General features: G+C 42.0%; 1 protein-coding gene across 1 annotated transcript in view; it reads right to left on the reverse strand.

Moving 5' to 3' along the window:
- Window positions 1–398: 398 nt before the first annotated feature.
- The window catches only part of LOC136879305 (protein pangolin, isoforms A/H/I/S), a 62,575-nt gene continuing 44,624 nt past the window's right edge, over window positions 399–18,349 (reverse strand). The window contains exons 3-4 of the mRNA XM_067153125.1: window positions 1,266–1,391; window positions 399–535 (exon numbers count right to left, since the gene is read on the reverse strand). Of these exons, the coding sequence (XP_067009226.1) occupies window positions 399–535; window positions 1,266–1,391 (263 nt within the window). The remainder of the gene's footprint in view (window positions 536–1,265; window positions 1,392–18,349) is intronic.

The raw sequence follows: 18,349 nt of genomic DNA on the forward strand, positions 1-18,349 counted from the left end.
CGAGGCTGACGTATTTGAGTACCTTCAAATACCACCGAAAAGTCGATGTAAGCTGGGTAAAACTTATATATCACAATACCACTAGTGTGGTCAAGAGTCCAGCCGGAATAACTCTACCTTTTGGTATTACTATGACTGTACATCAGGGCTCTGCTCTATCCTCACTATTATTCATCCTCTGCTTGGATACAGCAACAGCTGGCATACAGACACCGCACCCCTGAACCCTTCTCTACGAAGATGATGTGGTACTTGCCCAAAAAACAAGCCGCGGAACTCCAACACCAGGAGCAAACTTGGACGGACAGAATGGCCGAGAAAGGACTGCGCCTCAAAATCCAGAAGACTTAATACCTAGAATGTGGCCCCCAGGCCAGTGGTACCACCAGAATTAACGATCACGACATGCAGAAGACCATGCATGTTAAATCCTTAGGATCCACTGTCACCTCAAACCACGATGCCACTTCTGTTACCCAGGCGAGGGTAAACGCAGCTTGGCTCATGTGGAGACGAGACGAGTTACCGAAGTCCTCTGCAATAAAAGATTCCTCAGCATATAAAAAACAAACAAAAAAAATACAGCCCAACAGCCATTTAGGGGACAGAATGACGTCTAAAGACGAAAACACACGAGCAGGCTCTTCATACCATAGAGATGAACATGCTTCGATGAGCTCTTAGACTGATACTCGTTGTAACCACGTGAGAAATGCAGACGTTCGACTAAGAGTTGATGTTGGTCCAATTACGAAAAAAAAAAAAAAAAGTGGGAAGTTCATCTCCGCTGGTACGATCACGTAATGAGAAGACAGGTCTACTCAGCCGTAAAAACAACTCTCCAATTAGACCCCGATGGAATACAACTACGTTGAAGATCATTTAAGTGGAGGACCGGTAACATCCAGGCCGACATGCATGACGCTGGTTCAAAACCTGACGATGTCAGGAACAGACCGAAATAGTGGAGCAAAACAGTGGACCCCGTACATAGGGATACGCGAGGAAGGAGAGAGATATAAACAAGATATGATCGGATCGTCAACCTCCACTTTACTAAACCAAATGCCAAGTGAGTTGGCTATGCGGTTTAGGTCACGTAGCAGTGAACCTGCATTCGGGAGATAGCGGGTTCGAACTCCACTGCCGGTAGCCCTGAAGATAGTTTTCTTTCGGTTCCCATTTTCACACCAGACAAATGCCGGGGCTGTACCTTAATAGAGGCCACGGTCGCTTCCTGTCGGATGATCAACTATAACATGCACTAGTAATTTCATAGGCACTCACCATAGAGACGGGGATGGGCCCAGCTGTGCCGTTGGGGTACGGATACGGGGACACGAGGTAGCCCATGTTGAAGGACGACGTATGGGGCGTAGGATCCACCTTCCCTGTAATAACATACATTATTATAACAACAAACAATAGCCAAGGTACAGAATCCACAACAAAATACAAACATTGCACTCTCAACCTGAGATATGCTGAATTATTAATAATAATAATAATAATAATAATAATAATAATAATAATAATAATAATAATAATAATAATAATATAATTATTATCAAGAATTATTTCTTTCCAGTACTTCTCATGGCATCTATACTTGTTCTTACCAATAATCACAAATTTTAAGGATTGTAAATTAAGGTTAATAAAACAATATGTAACTCCGGGGAGTTCATCTGAGTTCACCCGATAAGGTTCCTATATCCATACCCACCAATACTAATATACGCGGAGTAAAGTATATTATTAAACATATAGTAATACCAACATTTTACCGGTATTTTTTAACGCACAGGATGTCTCCAGAATATTACCCAAAAGTAACAGTTATTTTAATATAATCACAATTGTCTAAAGAATATCTTAGTTCACCAAGTAGTTAATCAAGACGTCTTGATTACACTCTTAATTTAAATTTTAAACAGCTTATTTTAAAATGTTTATAGACGCAACTTCGCTCAATCAGTGGGGTTTTACGTATCTAACATTGTTTCAACAGGTTGTAGGCAGTGTCTATAATGGTGCCAAATGATGCTCCACAAGACGAATCCGTTCCATAAAAGTAGGCACTTCACGCAGCTTCTCGCTGAATAGAACCACAGCTATCTGTTGCTTGATCGTCCAGCGAGTAATTTCTCCGCCGTATCACCCACATTCTTTCTTCTGGGTTCAACATGTAAGCAACGAAGAGGTTTCACAACGGCCACACAAGTAAAACACTACTGATTACTATCAAAAGCAGAAAGATAGCCTACTTGGGCCATATACTTTGTGGCGAAAAATACAAGATTCTGCAACGTATGTTAAAGGACAAATTGAAGGGCACAGAATAGGAGGGAGAAGACGAACATCTTGCCCTAGCAATATTAAAGATTGGACTGATATACGGAGCACTGAACAACTGTACCGTTTGCATTTGGGAGATAGTGGGTTCGAGCCCCACTGTAGGCAGTCCTGAATACATTTTCCGTAGTTTCCCAATTTCACACCAGGCAAATGCTGGGACTGTACCTTAATTATTGCTACGGTCGCTTCCTTCCCCCCCCCCCCAGCACTTTCATATCGCAATGTTGCCATAAGACCTATCTGTGTCGATGCGACGTAAAAAAAATCTACCGTATTGCATAAGACTGAAAAGCATTAGCTGTACTGATCGCCAACGTCCGGGAAACTGAGCATGGCACGAAGAAGAAGTTGTATTCAACTCTTTAAAGAGTATCCGACCTCGTACAGTGCAACTGGTCGTAGAAGAGTCCAGTACATCATGGATTCTACCAACATAATTAGTACTGAAAGGGTATTATGGTGCAGACACAATTTGTTGCACCATTTTGTGAGATTACTACATTTTGCCCCCTTTTCCCATCTATTTCATGTTTCAGCACCTTCCCCCCCCCCCCATTTTATCTGTGTTCTTAAAAAATAAGACAGATTTTTTTCTCTTACTGAACAAATTGTTAAAATTTTGTTTAATCAGAAGTCAACAATAGTCAATAAATACATATTAAAATATAATTTATAAAAACCACCAACAATTCATATTCCAGGAACAATGGCCAACCTCGAGCTGCCAAATTAAAAGTTAAGCAATGATGCTGCAAAAGTTTAAACTAAGTTTAGTTAGTACTGGCATGAATTTAACGGTTCCACCTATCGACTGTGTACTCTGTTGTTGACCGTGTTAGGGTTTTGCCAGTTCGGATAAAATCGTATTTTGCAGAACACAAAATCAAGTGGATGGTTAAGGAGAAGAAGTTGCATGCACTTTCAGAAGAATTCAAGATGCAGTTTATCGAAACTGATGGCATCATTCTTCGATGTGTCGTTTGCGAAGTAAATATTGCTATCTATGACAAGCATCAAAGAAACAATAAATCAGCATATCCAGTACAGCAAATATAAAGAAAATTAAGCTTCGAAGTCGAAACCTAAGCAAACTATTCTGACACACGCCTTCGCTTCCAGGTCTGAAAAGCAGCTGTCATTGTATGAGTTTAGCGAGGATCTTGCATTATTATTATTATTATTATTATTATTATTATTATTATTATTATTATTATTATCCACGTATTAATACGTAGTCTGAGTGAAATATCATACATCCTCTGATATTGTCCGTTATGAATTCTTCAGGGATCTACTGAGCTCAATACGCCAGTGACTTACTGTCAAAGACATGACATGTTGCGTGTAATCCAATACAATAAGTTTATTAATTGTTAGAACCCAGTAAATGGGATAAAGTTCATGTAACCGATTTAACGTGATTTCGTCAACACCTTTCTTGCACCTTTTCGTATGTATTTTCAGAACCCCCCCCCCCTTTTCTGAGCATATTTTTCACCTTAAAATCCTTTCTCTAATAATTAGTTATGAATTGTTAATTTAAAATTAAAAGATAAAAAAGCTAATATATTTCAGATAAAAATATTAACATTCTGTATATTGTCAACAATAGTGTATGCTGAATGTTAATGTCCTGCATAATGCTTACGAATTCATTATTCTGTACAACAGGGCAAGGAAAATTCCAGGCAGCAGGGCGACGGAAAAGTGTGTAACCGCCCAAAATGTTCTAATTGTGGCAGCTCGATTCCAGTCTGAGGGCAACACTAAGCTTCCAGGATTTCTTTTCACACCAGAAATAAAAACATACAAATTTCATTTGGTGGTGTTTTAAAAATTTCGATAGTAAAATTCGTTTTTCAGGTTTCCTGTGTCTCCTTACCTCAATGTAAACAGATAGCATGAATCACCTAATGATTATCAATATGAATGGCCCAAGTCTATAAGATTTCGAACCGACAAAATCAGCATAGCGCTGGTAAAAACAAAAGTGTACAGACAAGTTAGGATGAGCGAATAAAATGAAGCCGTAGTGATAGCTGAAGGTGAACAGATTGACCTGGTTAATAATACAGAGGTAAGATTTTTTCTTTTAATGCCTGGCTCCTGAGAAATTTTGCTAGCTCATTTTCCAGTCCTGTCGAACATCATGTATTTGCTGATCTACAGTCGTCTTCCATCTCCAATGAAAAGTGATGGATCTTCCTAATTATTAGCTATGCAATTCGTAATTATTCATGAGGAACGAGGTCCTTAAATATATATAAATGTTCAAAAAGTAGTTCAGGCATCAAGGTGCTCTCTGAGAATGGACACAATGAAGTGAATAGTGGTTAAACTAGTTTTAGCGGTATACTGGAGTGTATCTCTTAATTCCTTACAGATGAGGTTAAAAGAACCAATTACATTCGAAATGGTATGTAACTTGAGAAGATTTTACACACAACTACACGACATCAAAAGAATAACCCCGAGCGATTTTTTCTTTTAAAAGAAAGACCTCGTGCAATTAGTACCGTGGAGTAAGGGAGACGGAAAAAAAGGGGAAAAGTCAGTCACTGGGCATAACGAGTAACGCAGAAATCGATAAGAACTGTCGTTAATGACGCATCGTTTTCTTGGTGATAGAAACGATACAGTCTATTATAGAGCCTTTGAAACGCTGATTGTAACGATATGGATGCAATGCACTCGAACTTCATAATAGGATAATTTATTCTTCTTAGAAGTTACTTGATACGTAGCACTGAAATAATTAGTAGAAAAGAGAATCGCAACTGCATTTGAAATGTACGCCTTTCTTACAGAAGAGGGAAATTATGAAATATAACTGCCCTATGTGGTTCATTACAGTGCCATTTAAGAATAGGCTAGAAATAGTAGATTTTAGCGTTTTAAAATAACATTCTAAAAATTAAATTTAGCATTTTCTAGCATTATAAATGGCAGCGTTTAGCACTTTATAGAGTTTTACCATGAAAGTGAAACATGTAAACTGATTTAGACCTGATTATTCATAAAATGCACAATTTAAAGACTTGTTATTCGTTTTACGTCTCCTAAACTACTTTTACGGTTTTCAGACACACCCAGGTCTTTTACGTGCCGGTAAAACTGCTGACATAGGGCTGACGTATTTGAGCATCTGCAAATACCACCCGCCACCGAACTGAGTCGGAATCGAACCTGCCAACGCCTTAACCGTCTGAGCCACTCAACCCAGCCATTTACCTTTCTCGGCTGACATTCGGTGAAAACATCACTGTTCAAGATAATATGGAAATGAAGTAATTCCAAGCTCTCGCCGAAAGTTTAACAAATAAATTTCGACATTGTTTTCTTTCAGTCCGTTTCATCAATCTGTGACACGTGAAGAGTACTTGCTTAAAAGTATTCCTGCACCTACGCTAGTAGCAAGTGACCTGCTGTGGGTAGGAGCGGTAGAACACCCACGATATCCCCTGCCTGTCGTAAGAGGCGACTAAAAGCGGTGCCAGGGCTCCGAACTTGGGATCGTGGTTTGGCGACGAAGGGGCCTTTAGCTTAGTCCTGGCACTGCTTCCACTTACTTGTGCCAGGCTCCTCACTTTCCTCTCCGACCTCACTTGGTCAACTCTAATTTTTTCCGACCCCGACGATATTAGGTTTCCGAGGCCTAAGGTGTCTTTCAATTTCACGCCCTTCGTTCGTCCTTTTCTTCCTTTGGCCGATACCTTCATTTTTCGAAGGGTCGGATCTCTTCCATTATTCTCTCTGATTAATGTAAATAGAGTATGTTTGCCTAGTTATACTTCCTCGTAAAACAACAACCACTACCTTAGCAGGTGACCACACGTATTTTGCTCTTATTTCGTAGAAATATAGGTCGGTAAATGCAGCGTGGGACTCGGCCCATAAGTGGCCACGACTGGTCCGTGGTCCAACAGCTCTGCACTCTGACCGGCCAACCGAGCAGAGGAAGGGTGGCCACAGCTCAACCGTGGCTCTACGCCTCTGCACTCGGGAGACGGGACAGGGCTGGTCCACATGGCTGGTCCCAACCGCACCGAGCTCGATAGCTGCAGTCTCTTAAGTGCGGCCAGTATCCAGTATTCGGGAGATAGTAGGTTCGAACCCCACTGTCGGCAGCCCTGAAAATGGTTTTCCGTGGTTTCCCATTTTCACACCAGGCAAATGCTGGGGCTGTACCTTAATTAAGGCCACGGCCGCTTCCTTCCCACTCCTAGCCCTTTCCTGTCCCATCGTCGCCATAAGACCTATCTGTGTCGGTGCGACGTAAAGCAACTAGCAAAAGAAAAAAGGTCCCAACCGTCGGCTGTCCTGAGAATGGTTTTGCATTCTCCTGCACTAAGGCGAATGCCGGGACAGTTCCTAGTATAGGCCACGGCCGCTAACCCCTTCACCTTCACCGTGCTCCATGGCTAAATGTTCAGCGTACTGGCCTTTGGCCACAGGGGTCCCGGGTTCGATTCCCAGGAGGGTCGGGAATTTTAACCATGATTGGTTAATTTCGCTGGCACGGGGGCTGGGTGGGTGTGTGTGTGTGTGTGTGTGTGTGTGTGTGTGTGTGTGTGTGTGTGTGTGTGTGTGTGTGTGTGTGTGTGTGTGTGTCGTCTTCATCATTTCATCCTCATCATGACGCGCAGGTCGCCTACTGGAATCGAATCAAAAGACCTGCATCTGGCGAGCCGAACATGTCCTTGGACATTCCCGACACTAAAAGCCATACGCCATTTCATTTTTCCTTCACCGTCACAAATCTCCCGGCCTGAGAAACGGCGTCACCGTCTAAGAGGCCCACCTCCCCCTTCAGGGGAGGAATTAAAACATTTTAGTAGTAAGTTAGTAGAAACATACATTTCGCATTTTATCGCGGAATAAGAAACACACTGATACTCGTATTTGTATTTTAAACGTCATATACATTTACTTTTACAGTGTTTCGTCATATTTTGCATTTATCGCGATTGCAAAAATCTACCATCTCGAAGGATAGCCATGGGTGAAATGTGACTGACATTCGACTAAAAATGCACTTTTGTGGCCACCACGCGCGATGAACTGTGTCGTATACGAGGTGTTCTATCCATTTCATTTTACTCAAGAGTGTTAACGTAGAGTTATATTGAGCTAGTTCCGTTTGATTTAGGAGTAAACAAGGATGCTCTACCGATCCAAGTTACTAGAAGAGAGAGCATCAGAATGGATAAGATGTCACAAGACGAGAAGACACTAACAGAAGAATCCTCGTAAGATTCTGGACATTTTTACATGAAATTCAGTACACTGTATCAAGATGTCATCTATTTCTCAAAACTGAATTTATTTACTCTTATCTTATGAGGTTGAAGTCAGTTGCATATTGGAGTATGGTCTTAATTACATAAAAAGTTATCTTTTGTGAAGGAAAAAAATATTACACTAAAAGTTTTCAAGCCAAAATGCGAATAATAATCATTATATTTCAAAGAAAGGCCGGCCCCGTGGTGTAGGGGTAGCGTGCCTGCCTCTTACCCGGTGGCCCCGGGTTCGATTCCCGGCCAGACCAGGGATTTTTATCTGGACCTGAGGGCTGGTTCGAGGTCCACTCAGCCTACGTGATTAGAACTGAGGAGCTATCTGACGGTGAGATAGCGGCCCCGGTCTAGAAAGCCAAGAATAACGGCCGAGAGGATTCGTCGTGCTGACCACACGACACCTCGTAATCTGCAGGCCTTCGGTCTGAGCAGCGGTCGCTTGGCAGACCAAAGCCCTTCAAGTGCTGTAGTGCCATGGTTTTTTTTTTTCAAAGAAAGAGGTAAATCTTAAAATGGCAGCATCACAAAATTGGTGCACAAGGAACTGTTGTGTAGCGTAGTTAATAATTTCATAAAATATTTTTAAACTCTGGAAATCCACGAACAGTTTACTTCAAAATTTGAAAGTACTTCGAGGAAGTATGTAGCAAATAGTGGTAAAAAAATGACAGTAATACGATAAATAGTTTCTAACATTAGAAAGTGAATCACCGGTATCTTGAAGAGAGAAAAAAAAGCCAGTAGCGTCCGTCTAATTGGCTTGCTTCAGTGTGGGTTTACATTTATAAGTATCTGATTTATAGATGGTAGTCCACCTATGGCAATGATCGTTAAGGCACCAAGCCTTTATGGTCTGACACCGTATTCAACCGGTTCGAGTCCCGTTGGCGGAGAAACAATCGTCATCCGAATGTTGACCGACAGGGTAGAATTAGTGGAACGTATGTTGGGTATTCAGCCCGGAGGCTGGTTTGATCCTCCACAGCTCTACCAAAAGCAATCATTGATAGCTCAGTGAAGATGCATACTAGGGAAATGAGGAGTGAGGTAGTTTCCCGTTGCTTTTCTCACCGAGCCAGAAGTTACATTTGCACATCAGTCTGCCAAACCCACTGAAATGCATGCACCAACCGACCCTATGAGCGATATTTTCACATCATTCATAACAGGGACTAGCCACAATTTCTAATTAACAGATTGCGTACCAAAAACCCGCATTCAATTCTAAGCTTCTCCGCACTGTTCATATAGAGTGAGGACATATGAGGCTGCTAATAATGAACCGTCCATCGGATGGGGACGTTAAGCCTTGAGCAGACCCCTTTATGTTGTTCGATAGGAGTAGGCTACGTGCCGAGAGAGAGAGAGAGAGAGAGAGAGAGAGAGAGAGAGAGAGCAGGTCGCCCATTGGCGTCAACTAGAACTAGCAAGACTTGCACCAGGCCTCTCCGTAGGTCACACAACATAGTAATTATCACCTACTAATGGCGAACAGTGGTTAGTATGCGCGGATCTGTACTGATCAAGACATTTTATACAACTTTGGTATTTAAAGTAAAACACATGGATTATCTTTTGAAATTTGAACACTGCTTTGTAAGAGCAGAATGCTTAAAATACAGTCTATTAAAATGTCCAGTCTCTGTGGTTTAGATTCCGCATAAATCTTGAGGTCCCGTTGCTATAAGCAAGGTATCAACAAACATTCACATAAAACTACAAGCTTGGATTTAGTGGCCTATTAATTAGCTGATGTAACAAAGCGGTTAGAGCTTTAATTTACAACGCCTTCTGTAATACTCAGAAATGTTTAGACTGAATTATTAGCATTTCCTGGACACAACTGGACACACTATAATCCACCACGTCTGAAAGCCATATGATCTTTAAATGCTAAAACTGAATACCTACATGAATAATATAATTCTGAGTCTCGCATTCATATTAATTGTGTTTACATAACCTTAGAACCATATAGCAATTTTTCTCCGTTAATTACCGGTATGTTTGCGCTCTGTTTATTCCACTTTATTTTACGGCCCTAGTTAGACATTTAAAAGTAACTGAGGAAGTATGGTGTAAGTTACTTTAACATATTCAAAATGTAGTAGACGGTAGTGAGCCTGCCCCGTGGTGTAGGGGTAGCGTGCCTGCCTCTTACCCGGAGACCCCGGGTTCGATTCCCGGCCAGGTCAGGGATTTTTACCTGGACCTGAGGGCTGGTTCGAGGTCCACTCAGCCTACGTGATTAGAATTGAGGAGCTAGCTGACGGTGAGATAGCGACCCCGGTCTAGAAAGCATAGAATAACGACCGAGAGGATTCGTCGTGCTGACCACACGACACCTCGTAATCTGCAGGCCTTCGGGCTGAGCAGCGGTCGCTTGGTAGGCCAAGGGCCTTCAAGGGCTGTAGTGCCAGGGGGTTTGGTTTGGTAGTAGACGATAGTGCCACGTTATGCAGTATACGTATGCTCCAGTAAGATAATAAAGCAGCAAACACTACACTTATTCTGTCCCATTCTTCCTGGGGTTTCCCCAATTTATTGGGGTCAGCACAATGTGGATTTCAGCAAAGTTTTACGGTTAGATCCTCTCACTGATGCTAAGTGATTCTGTGGTGGTTGGTAGTGTGTCGTGTTGTGTGTACATTAAGAGAAGTGTATTAAGATAAACACAAGAACCTAATCTCCGAGCCAGAGCAACTGACCATACGCAGTTAACGAACCTAGAACCGAAGGCCAGTATGTTAACTAACCAATCAGCCAAGGAGCAGGAATGAATAAAAAATCATCGTCGCAGTTTATTTTAGGGGTTCCGAACAACGCGATCATTAGCCTCATGAATTTTAAAGTGATTAATGCCCGACAGTTTTATTTAATTTATTTTCCGCTTGAACCGTGTTGATGTTTTCTGTGATTGCTGAGAGACTGAGTAGGAGTCACCTTGACAAATAATCTTCTTTTTCTTCCACTTTTTCCCCACACCTGTGGGGTCGCGGGTGCGAACTGCGTCGCACATATGGATTTGATCCTGTTTTACGGCCGGATGCCCTTCCTGACGCCAACCCTATATGGAGGGATGTAATCACTATTGCGTGTTTCTGTGGTGGTTGGTAGTGTGGCATGGTGTCTGAATATGATGAGGAGAGTGTTGCGACGGACACATAGACCAAGTCCCCGAGCCAGAAGAATTAATCAGAAACAATTAAAATCCCCGACCCGGGTGGGAATGGAACCCGGGACCCTCTGAACCGAAGGCCAGTACGGTGACCATTCAGCCAACGGGGCGTACAGTCACTTTGACAAAGAATACTGCAATGTATTCGAAACGTCGGCAAACTGTGCGTAATGTGCAGAAAACAACAACACGGTTCAATCCGGAAAATAAACTAAATAATTCTACACACCGTGGAAGCTTCATCTCTTAAGACCCGACAGTTTGTTTAACAGTGATGACAGTCAGTGGCGGCGATAAGAACCCCGCAGACCCTGCGGGGCGGGAGGGCCCATGGCTAGTGAGGGCCCCCATGACTGTTTCTTACTTCAGTAGCTGAAGAGTGATTTTATATATTGATAAAGCTACAGCACACAACATAGTATTATTTGTATTACAGAGGGTTATTCCGAACTTAGGCCGTCGTAGTGCAGAGCTTCTTTCGTCAATAGGAGTACTGTAATTATTTTTGAAATAATGTGGGTTTTCCGCCATCCCTTGCTGCCGCTCACAACAATCAACAAGGCTTTTGAAGTAATCAGCCAGTTCTGAGATCCCAGCAGTCGGCGAAGATGCGATAACAAAGACATCCTCCTTATCTAAACTCTAAATACTGAAGTTTCGAGCCTGTTTATAACTCTCGGCAGTCAGTGTAGCTAAGTAGGCTAAGTAGACGTACAATGGACGGTTGAGTTGTAAATAGTAGTAAATTATTTGGTCCTAAGGACGATATTATTTTTTAATATTGTGACGGTCAGCGTGTTTTGGTTACTATAATTGGAATATTCATTTCTAGTGTGTGTGTGTGTGTGTGTGTGTGTGTATGTGTGTGTATGTATGTGTGTGTGTGTGTGTGTGTGTGTGTGTGTGTGTGTGTGTGTGTGTGTGTGCATACCATATAGGCGTATTATTTTTAGTCCTTCCGATTTGAAAACTAAATGGTGTAACTTATTATTATTAATGTAGTTGCTTTTCATTGTAATAATATACAACCATACACTACGAAATAACCTAGCAACTTTCCTCATCAAGGAAACGAGGGGCCCATTTTCAATGATTGCGGGGGGGGGGGGAAGTGAGTTTCTTAGCACCGCTACTGATGTCAGTCCTAGCTCACCATAATCAGGGCAGTGTTAGAGTTTTGTTTCTGGCCTACCATTTAGTGGGTGGTTAAGAAATGGTAACTATTGACAGCAGCATTTTCTTCGTTTCTCATGGTGTCCATAAATGCTGACGAATCTAGGATTGGAGAAACGATTTTGGTTTGGGTTGAGAAAACATTCTAGGTGTGATTCTCATAGGGGTCCATGGCCACACCGATGAACAAAAGCTCCGTTAACACAGTAATGGACTAATGGTTTGGGGTATGTTTAGGAAAAGTATTTATCTTTCAAGTAAAGCCTTGTCAAACATTTGGTCTTGGAGACTGGATTAATCAAGAAAAGGTCCTAAACTTCCTCTTTTAAAAAACACATGCATTTTAATCATATTCGTTTTACGTCCTCCAGGAGTTCTTTTACGTGTACCGACAAGGGGTTGGCTTATTTCAGCGCCTTCGAATACAACTGGACTGAGGCAGGATCGAACCCACGAGCATGGGTTCAGAAACCCAACGCTCTACCGTCTGAATCACTGACACTATTCACATTAATCATGAGGTCAGCGAATTTATACTTAACAATGGTTTATGCTAACAACGACTACGGAAGAGCTGTTGATAGCGTCCGTGTGTCGGTTTAGATCAAGTAGGTCCTTCGAAAAGACGTATTCTACGTTAAAAATTGGAAGAATCATCTGTCTTTTTATTTGGGGGTGTGATAAGCAACGTGGTTTAGGAGTTGGCTTTCTATCCGGACGTCCGAGGCTCGAATCCCAGTTGTTTCCGGGTTGAAATTTTCACCCGAAAAACCTTGTGGCATCAGGAAGGTCAGCCGGCCTTAAAACCCCAGCCAAAAACTAAATGAATCAGTATGAGCATTCTACCCACAGCGAGCCTGCCTCTTACCGTGAAGCCCCCGGTTCGATTCCCAATGAAAATGTAATGAAAAGAATGCCAAAGTATGAACTAAAAAACTAATATGTTCAACTAATTAGTTGCAACAAACTTCTTCCTTAGGTCAATTTGTTTTTCTGTGTTATTCTCAACGTATTGGTTTTGCACCGTACGCCCTCCCAGTTAACATGCTCCCTTTGTAGTCTGTAGTCGCAATAAATATCCGGATTGACCTAATGGAGACATGCTAATGGATGTTGCTACTTTGTATAATCTGATATCCCTGTGTCAGTGTCGGTCTATTAACGGGAAATGAGATATTTATGGGGAACAGCCCGATATGCTTTCCTAGAATCTAGAGAGAACTATCAACGGTCCTTTTATATCAAAATACAGGCAAAAGAATATACAAATCGCGTTATAACGAGGGTAAGGTGTTAAAAGAGTATAATAATGAACGCCGGCCATCAAAAGATTGTTGTTTTTTGTTAGATTTTTTTTTCTTAAGGTAGGATTTACTTCAACAGCGTGTCCAGAGAAGAGAGTTTTTGTTTGTTTGTTTGTTTGTTTGTTTGTTTGTTTGTTTGTTTGTTTGTAAAGAAGAATTTACTTCGACAGCGTAAGTCCAGGGAAGAGACAGTTTCTTAAAGTAACTTTCAGATTTGAATGATTCTTTTGACGTAATTGAGGTGATATAAATTGCCTACGACGTCGAATCTTCAAATCTGCCAGAGTGCATCCCACACGGTACTGCTAGTTTCTTTCTTTCTTAATCTGTTTACCTCGAGGGTTGGCTTTTCCCCCTCAGACTAAGCGAGGGATCCCACTTCTGCCGCCTCAAGGGCAGTGTCCTGGAGCGTGAGACTTTGGGTCGAGGGATACAACTGGGAAGGAGGACCAGAACTTCGCCCGGGCGACCTCACCTGCTATGCTGAACAGGGCTCTTGTGGGGGATGGGGAGATTGGAAGGGATAGACAAGGAAGAGAGAAGGAAGCGGCCGTTGCCTTAAGTTGCCTGGAGAAGAAGTGGGGAACCATGGGAAACCACTTCGAGGATAGCTGAGGAGGGAATCGAGCCCCTCTCTACTCAGTTGACCTCCCGAGGTTGAGTGGACCCTGTTCCAGCCCTCGTACCACTTTTCAAATTTTCGTAGCAGAGCCTGGAATCGAAACCCGACCTCCGGGGGTGGTAGCTAATCACACTAACCTCTACACCACAGAGACGGATTACTACTAGTTAATCAGCGTAAATAACGTAGTGACGGGTAGCGTTTCGGTATTCATATAAGGGTATACACGTACACAATTCAATGTATGGTATGTGTTTCGCTAAAAATGAAGATAGGGTGAAAGAACTAAACAGTTATGACATCATCGACTGATACACGTTAAGCTTCTAAGCAATGGAGGATATGTGTACCAGGCCATACGTCAAGAACTTTCTAAGAGTGGTGTAGAAACTTTAACAAAAGACAACGCTGACCAATATTTTTAATCTTGTCTGTAATTTATCCGAATTATGTACGTAAGCCCATATTACCGACTGTCCCAAGTCAGCAAATGGCAAGGAAGACAGGGTTACGGTGACGTATTTATAAAAGAGAGGCACGTTCGCTCTCTCGGGTAAAAAGGAGACAATTTACGTGCCAAAGCTCATGTAAACAGGTGGCAATTTATGTTAATTTTTACCGCCTCCAATATAGTGATTGTAATTCTACCCATGTGTTGGTCATCCGCTATACAGTATTTAACGTCACACTATCACAGGTAAGTAATAATAATGTTGTTGGTTTTACGTCCAACTAGCTATTTTTATGGTTTTCGGAGACGCCGTGGTACCGGAATTTTGTCCCACAGTTCTTTTACGTGCCAGCAAATCTACCGACAATGGCATCTTCAAATACCACTGGACTGAACAGAGATAGAGCCGAAGGAACCGGTTAACTGAGCTTATTAGACCAATGCTGTACTGTCTGAGCCGACTACTGTTCACGTTCTTCGAGTACTACATCGAGTAGCATCAACTGTCATAACCAAGATACGTCATGATCATCAGCATTGTGATTATTCAATTATGCTATTAATTTTATGTCACATCGAATCAGACTGTCCTGTCACGACGATGGGATAGATCAGGGATAGGACTGGGAAGAAAGCGACCGTGGTCCTCATTAATAAAAGCTCACAGCTACAAGACCCGAACCATGCAGGCAACTTCGTGATTCTTCAAGCCAGAGGAAATTCTAACAGATAGTCTGGCTTTCCTTGTTCTAGTAAGTGCATTTTAATTTACTTAAGCCATAAATGCACTCACACAAATGTTTAAAAAATGAAAAAGAGAATGACCGACGTTGACATTCAACCCACCTGCTCTCATAGTACCTGCAAACACCGACCAGTGTTGTAATGGGCAGAGTTATCTAGGAAGTTGGGTAGGTAAGATTATCTAAATCAGAGATATCAAAACGCGTTAGGATTAGATAGCATTGCTGTGATTGATGTACAATATAATCCAAAATTACATTTTACAGAGAAAGTAGGAGTCAATGTATATGAGTATAATAAAATATCCCTGTGGCACATACACCTTATTCAGTCAAGGTGACTGATATCCAGCCAGATAACGTGCTTATACTGCAATGTCAAGAGATTAGTGTAACAACTCCCTAGTGTTACGGTTAGCGCTATTAGCTGCCGTCCTCTGAGAGCTGGGTTCACTTCCCGGTACTGCCAGACATGTAAGATTGCCGAGACGTCTGGTATGTGGTTCAAAAGGTACCAGCCTATGCTCATAGGTGGCGTGCCTGAAACAGTTGCACCGCCTCGGAGCCCAGGACACGAATTTGCATTTAGTGTAACAACTTCTTCGGCAACTGCTTGACTTTCTTGACCGACCCTAACTCCTCTGCCTGTCACATCAACAGCTCCTACCGTCGGATTCGAAAGTATGGGTATTCCATGAATATAGAATCGGACGAAGTTGTGTCTAAATTGCAATACTTACTGTCGTAGCCCAAAAGGGGCGACTTGCACGCACTCTACAATGTGATGGCAGTAGTAGCCACGGCCGACTGGATCCCTCGTGGCTCTCCTTATGTAAGGAGCTAGTTAGATCCACGAGAGTTGAAATTGGCGTTTAGCGCCACCGGCGAGAAAAAGTTGATTAACACTGCTCGAAAATGGTCTGTTGCTATGGCAACGATAACAGAGATGCCACATTTAAGGATGCAATCGCCACGTTGGTTGGCTCGCTCTCATTCGCTTTTGTGATTTTATTCGTAGTACTGTGTTAGCTGTGTTAGTTGTTGCTGGTTTATGTAATAATTTCAGTGTTTTTTTGTTAGGTTATTACTTTTGTAAGTTAGTGGCTACATGTACCGTTCTCTTCTCTGTTTCACATGTGCATTTGTTGAAGTTATTGTCAGTTTAGTGAATATCAAATCTCATAGTTATCGCCAATGACGTGTTCTGTCTAAAATGACGGATTTATTAGCACGAGCTTAGGGACAGTTCAAACTTTATTGAATTGCATTAGGCCAACATAGCTCATTAAATATTCAGGCTGTATGAAAGGGTGATATGCCGCTGATTGAGGTAACTATGACAACGCAGCGTACTTCGCAGTTACTGCTTTCGCCGCTCAAATGTCAGACTTCAACTCTCATAGGCCCAACTATAGCTAGAGCGACGCATCAAGTCGGCCGTGCTGTAGCTTAGATCCTTTCCAACAGAAGTAAATATAATCTAGGCCGCCATAGCTCAATTGGATAGCGCAAACTATGCGAAATCGGGAGGCTGTGGTTTCGGAACCCACTGGTGTCTGGTTGGCCAATTTAGTTCTATACTTAGCATCCTATGTACAGAACACGACCGTTTACGGTTAAAGTTTATTTCGAGTATGGGTACTTGAGTTTAAATAACAGAAACTGAAAGAGTGGACTAATCACACCAAATTATACCCACATTCTTCCTGCGTTTAAGGGTGGTATACAAAAATTACATTATTGATTTTACGCCCCACCAACTACTTTTCGGAGATGCCGAGGTGCCGGAATGTTGTCCCGCAATAGTTCTTTTACGTACCCGTAAATCTACCGACACGAAGTTGGCGTGTATGAGCACCTTCAAATACCACCGGAATGAGCCAGAATGGAACTGTCAAGTTGAAGTCAGAAGGCCAGCGCCTCAACAGTCTAGCCCGGCACGATATACAATATGATTTTACTTGTTCCGTGTTTTAGGTATTTTAATCGGAACGAGAAGAGCCTTTTTTATGTCCTCTACAAGAAACCTAGAATTTAAAACTCCAGAGGGATAAAAAAAGTGCCATTCAATCATAACAAAACTCAATTATATCACAGTACTACGTGGAACAGTGATATTAGAACCAGAAAGAGCACATTTGGAGACATCCAGTATTTTTCTTATAAAAACTAATTCCTAAAGGGCACTCCTTCCAGTTAATGTTTACCCTTCCTCAGCCCATACCATTCTAAATCATTTTCAAAACGATACAATTTCCAAAGTTTTACTGTTTTCCTTGTGGCGAAAACAATTGTTATGGAAAATTTCTTTGATTCTTCAGTAAATTACTTCTAGTTTTCTTCTCACCGGGCGAGTTGGCCGTGCGGTTAGAGGCGCGCGGCTGTGAACTTGCATCCGGGAGATAATGGGTTCGAATCCCACTGTCGGCAGCCCTGAAGATGGTTTTCCGTGGTTTCCCATTTTCACACCAGGCAAATGCTGGGACTGTACCTTAATTACGGCCACGGCCACTTCCTTCCAACTACTAGGCCTTTCCTACCCCATCGTCGCCATAAGACCTATCTGTGTTGGTGCGACGTAAAGCCACTAGCAAAAAAAATCGTCACTGCTTAAAAAGTTATCAATTTAATGTGGAATGGGTTTCTAAGTACCACGAAATTGGACGAAATTGAGTCTTAACATCATTACGAACACCGTAATTATAGTTTTTGTAATCAGTATAGGCCTACACATAGTCTAACCACGTGCGTAACAGTGCTCGTGACTTTTGCGAAAAACATTCGCTACCTCATCCTGCAATGCACTACAACATAATATACTGTACACTTTAGAAGAGTACTTTGAAAAAAAAATTTAAAAATGAGAGAGACCTAACAAAAACATACGGCTTAACACTAGCTTTTATCAATTTAACGAAGACTCACATGCACCCAAACAGATCAAATTACGACTGAACCATTCACGAGGAAATGTTATGCGGCTAGGATAGTACTTCCATCCAGGCTGTTCTATAAACCTCGTCAACAGCGCTACCGTCTTCTGCAGTTTCGTAGTTACTGTAACGAATTATTATTTATTTTTATTTTTTTTACAAGTGGGGTTAGAACCTACTATCTCCCGAATGCAAGATCACAGCTGCGCGCACGAATGAATGTATATGAATATATAACATTGTAATTAATAACAAAAGAGAAAAATTCTTCTTGCATATAACTTGCACTC

The sequence above is a fragment of the Anabrus simplex genome, chromosome 8 (genome assembly GCF_040414725.1).
Source record: "Anabrus simplex isolate iqAnaSimp1 chromosome 8, ASM4041472v1, whole genome shotgun sequence".
Classification (NCBI taxonomy): domain Eukaryota; kingdom Metazoa; phylum Arthropoda; class Insecta; order Orthoptera; family Tettigoniidae; genus Anabrus; species Anabrus simplex.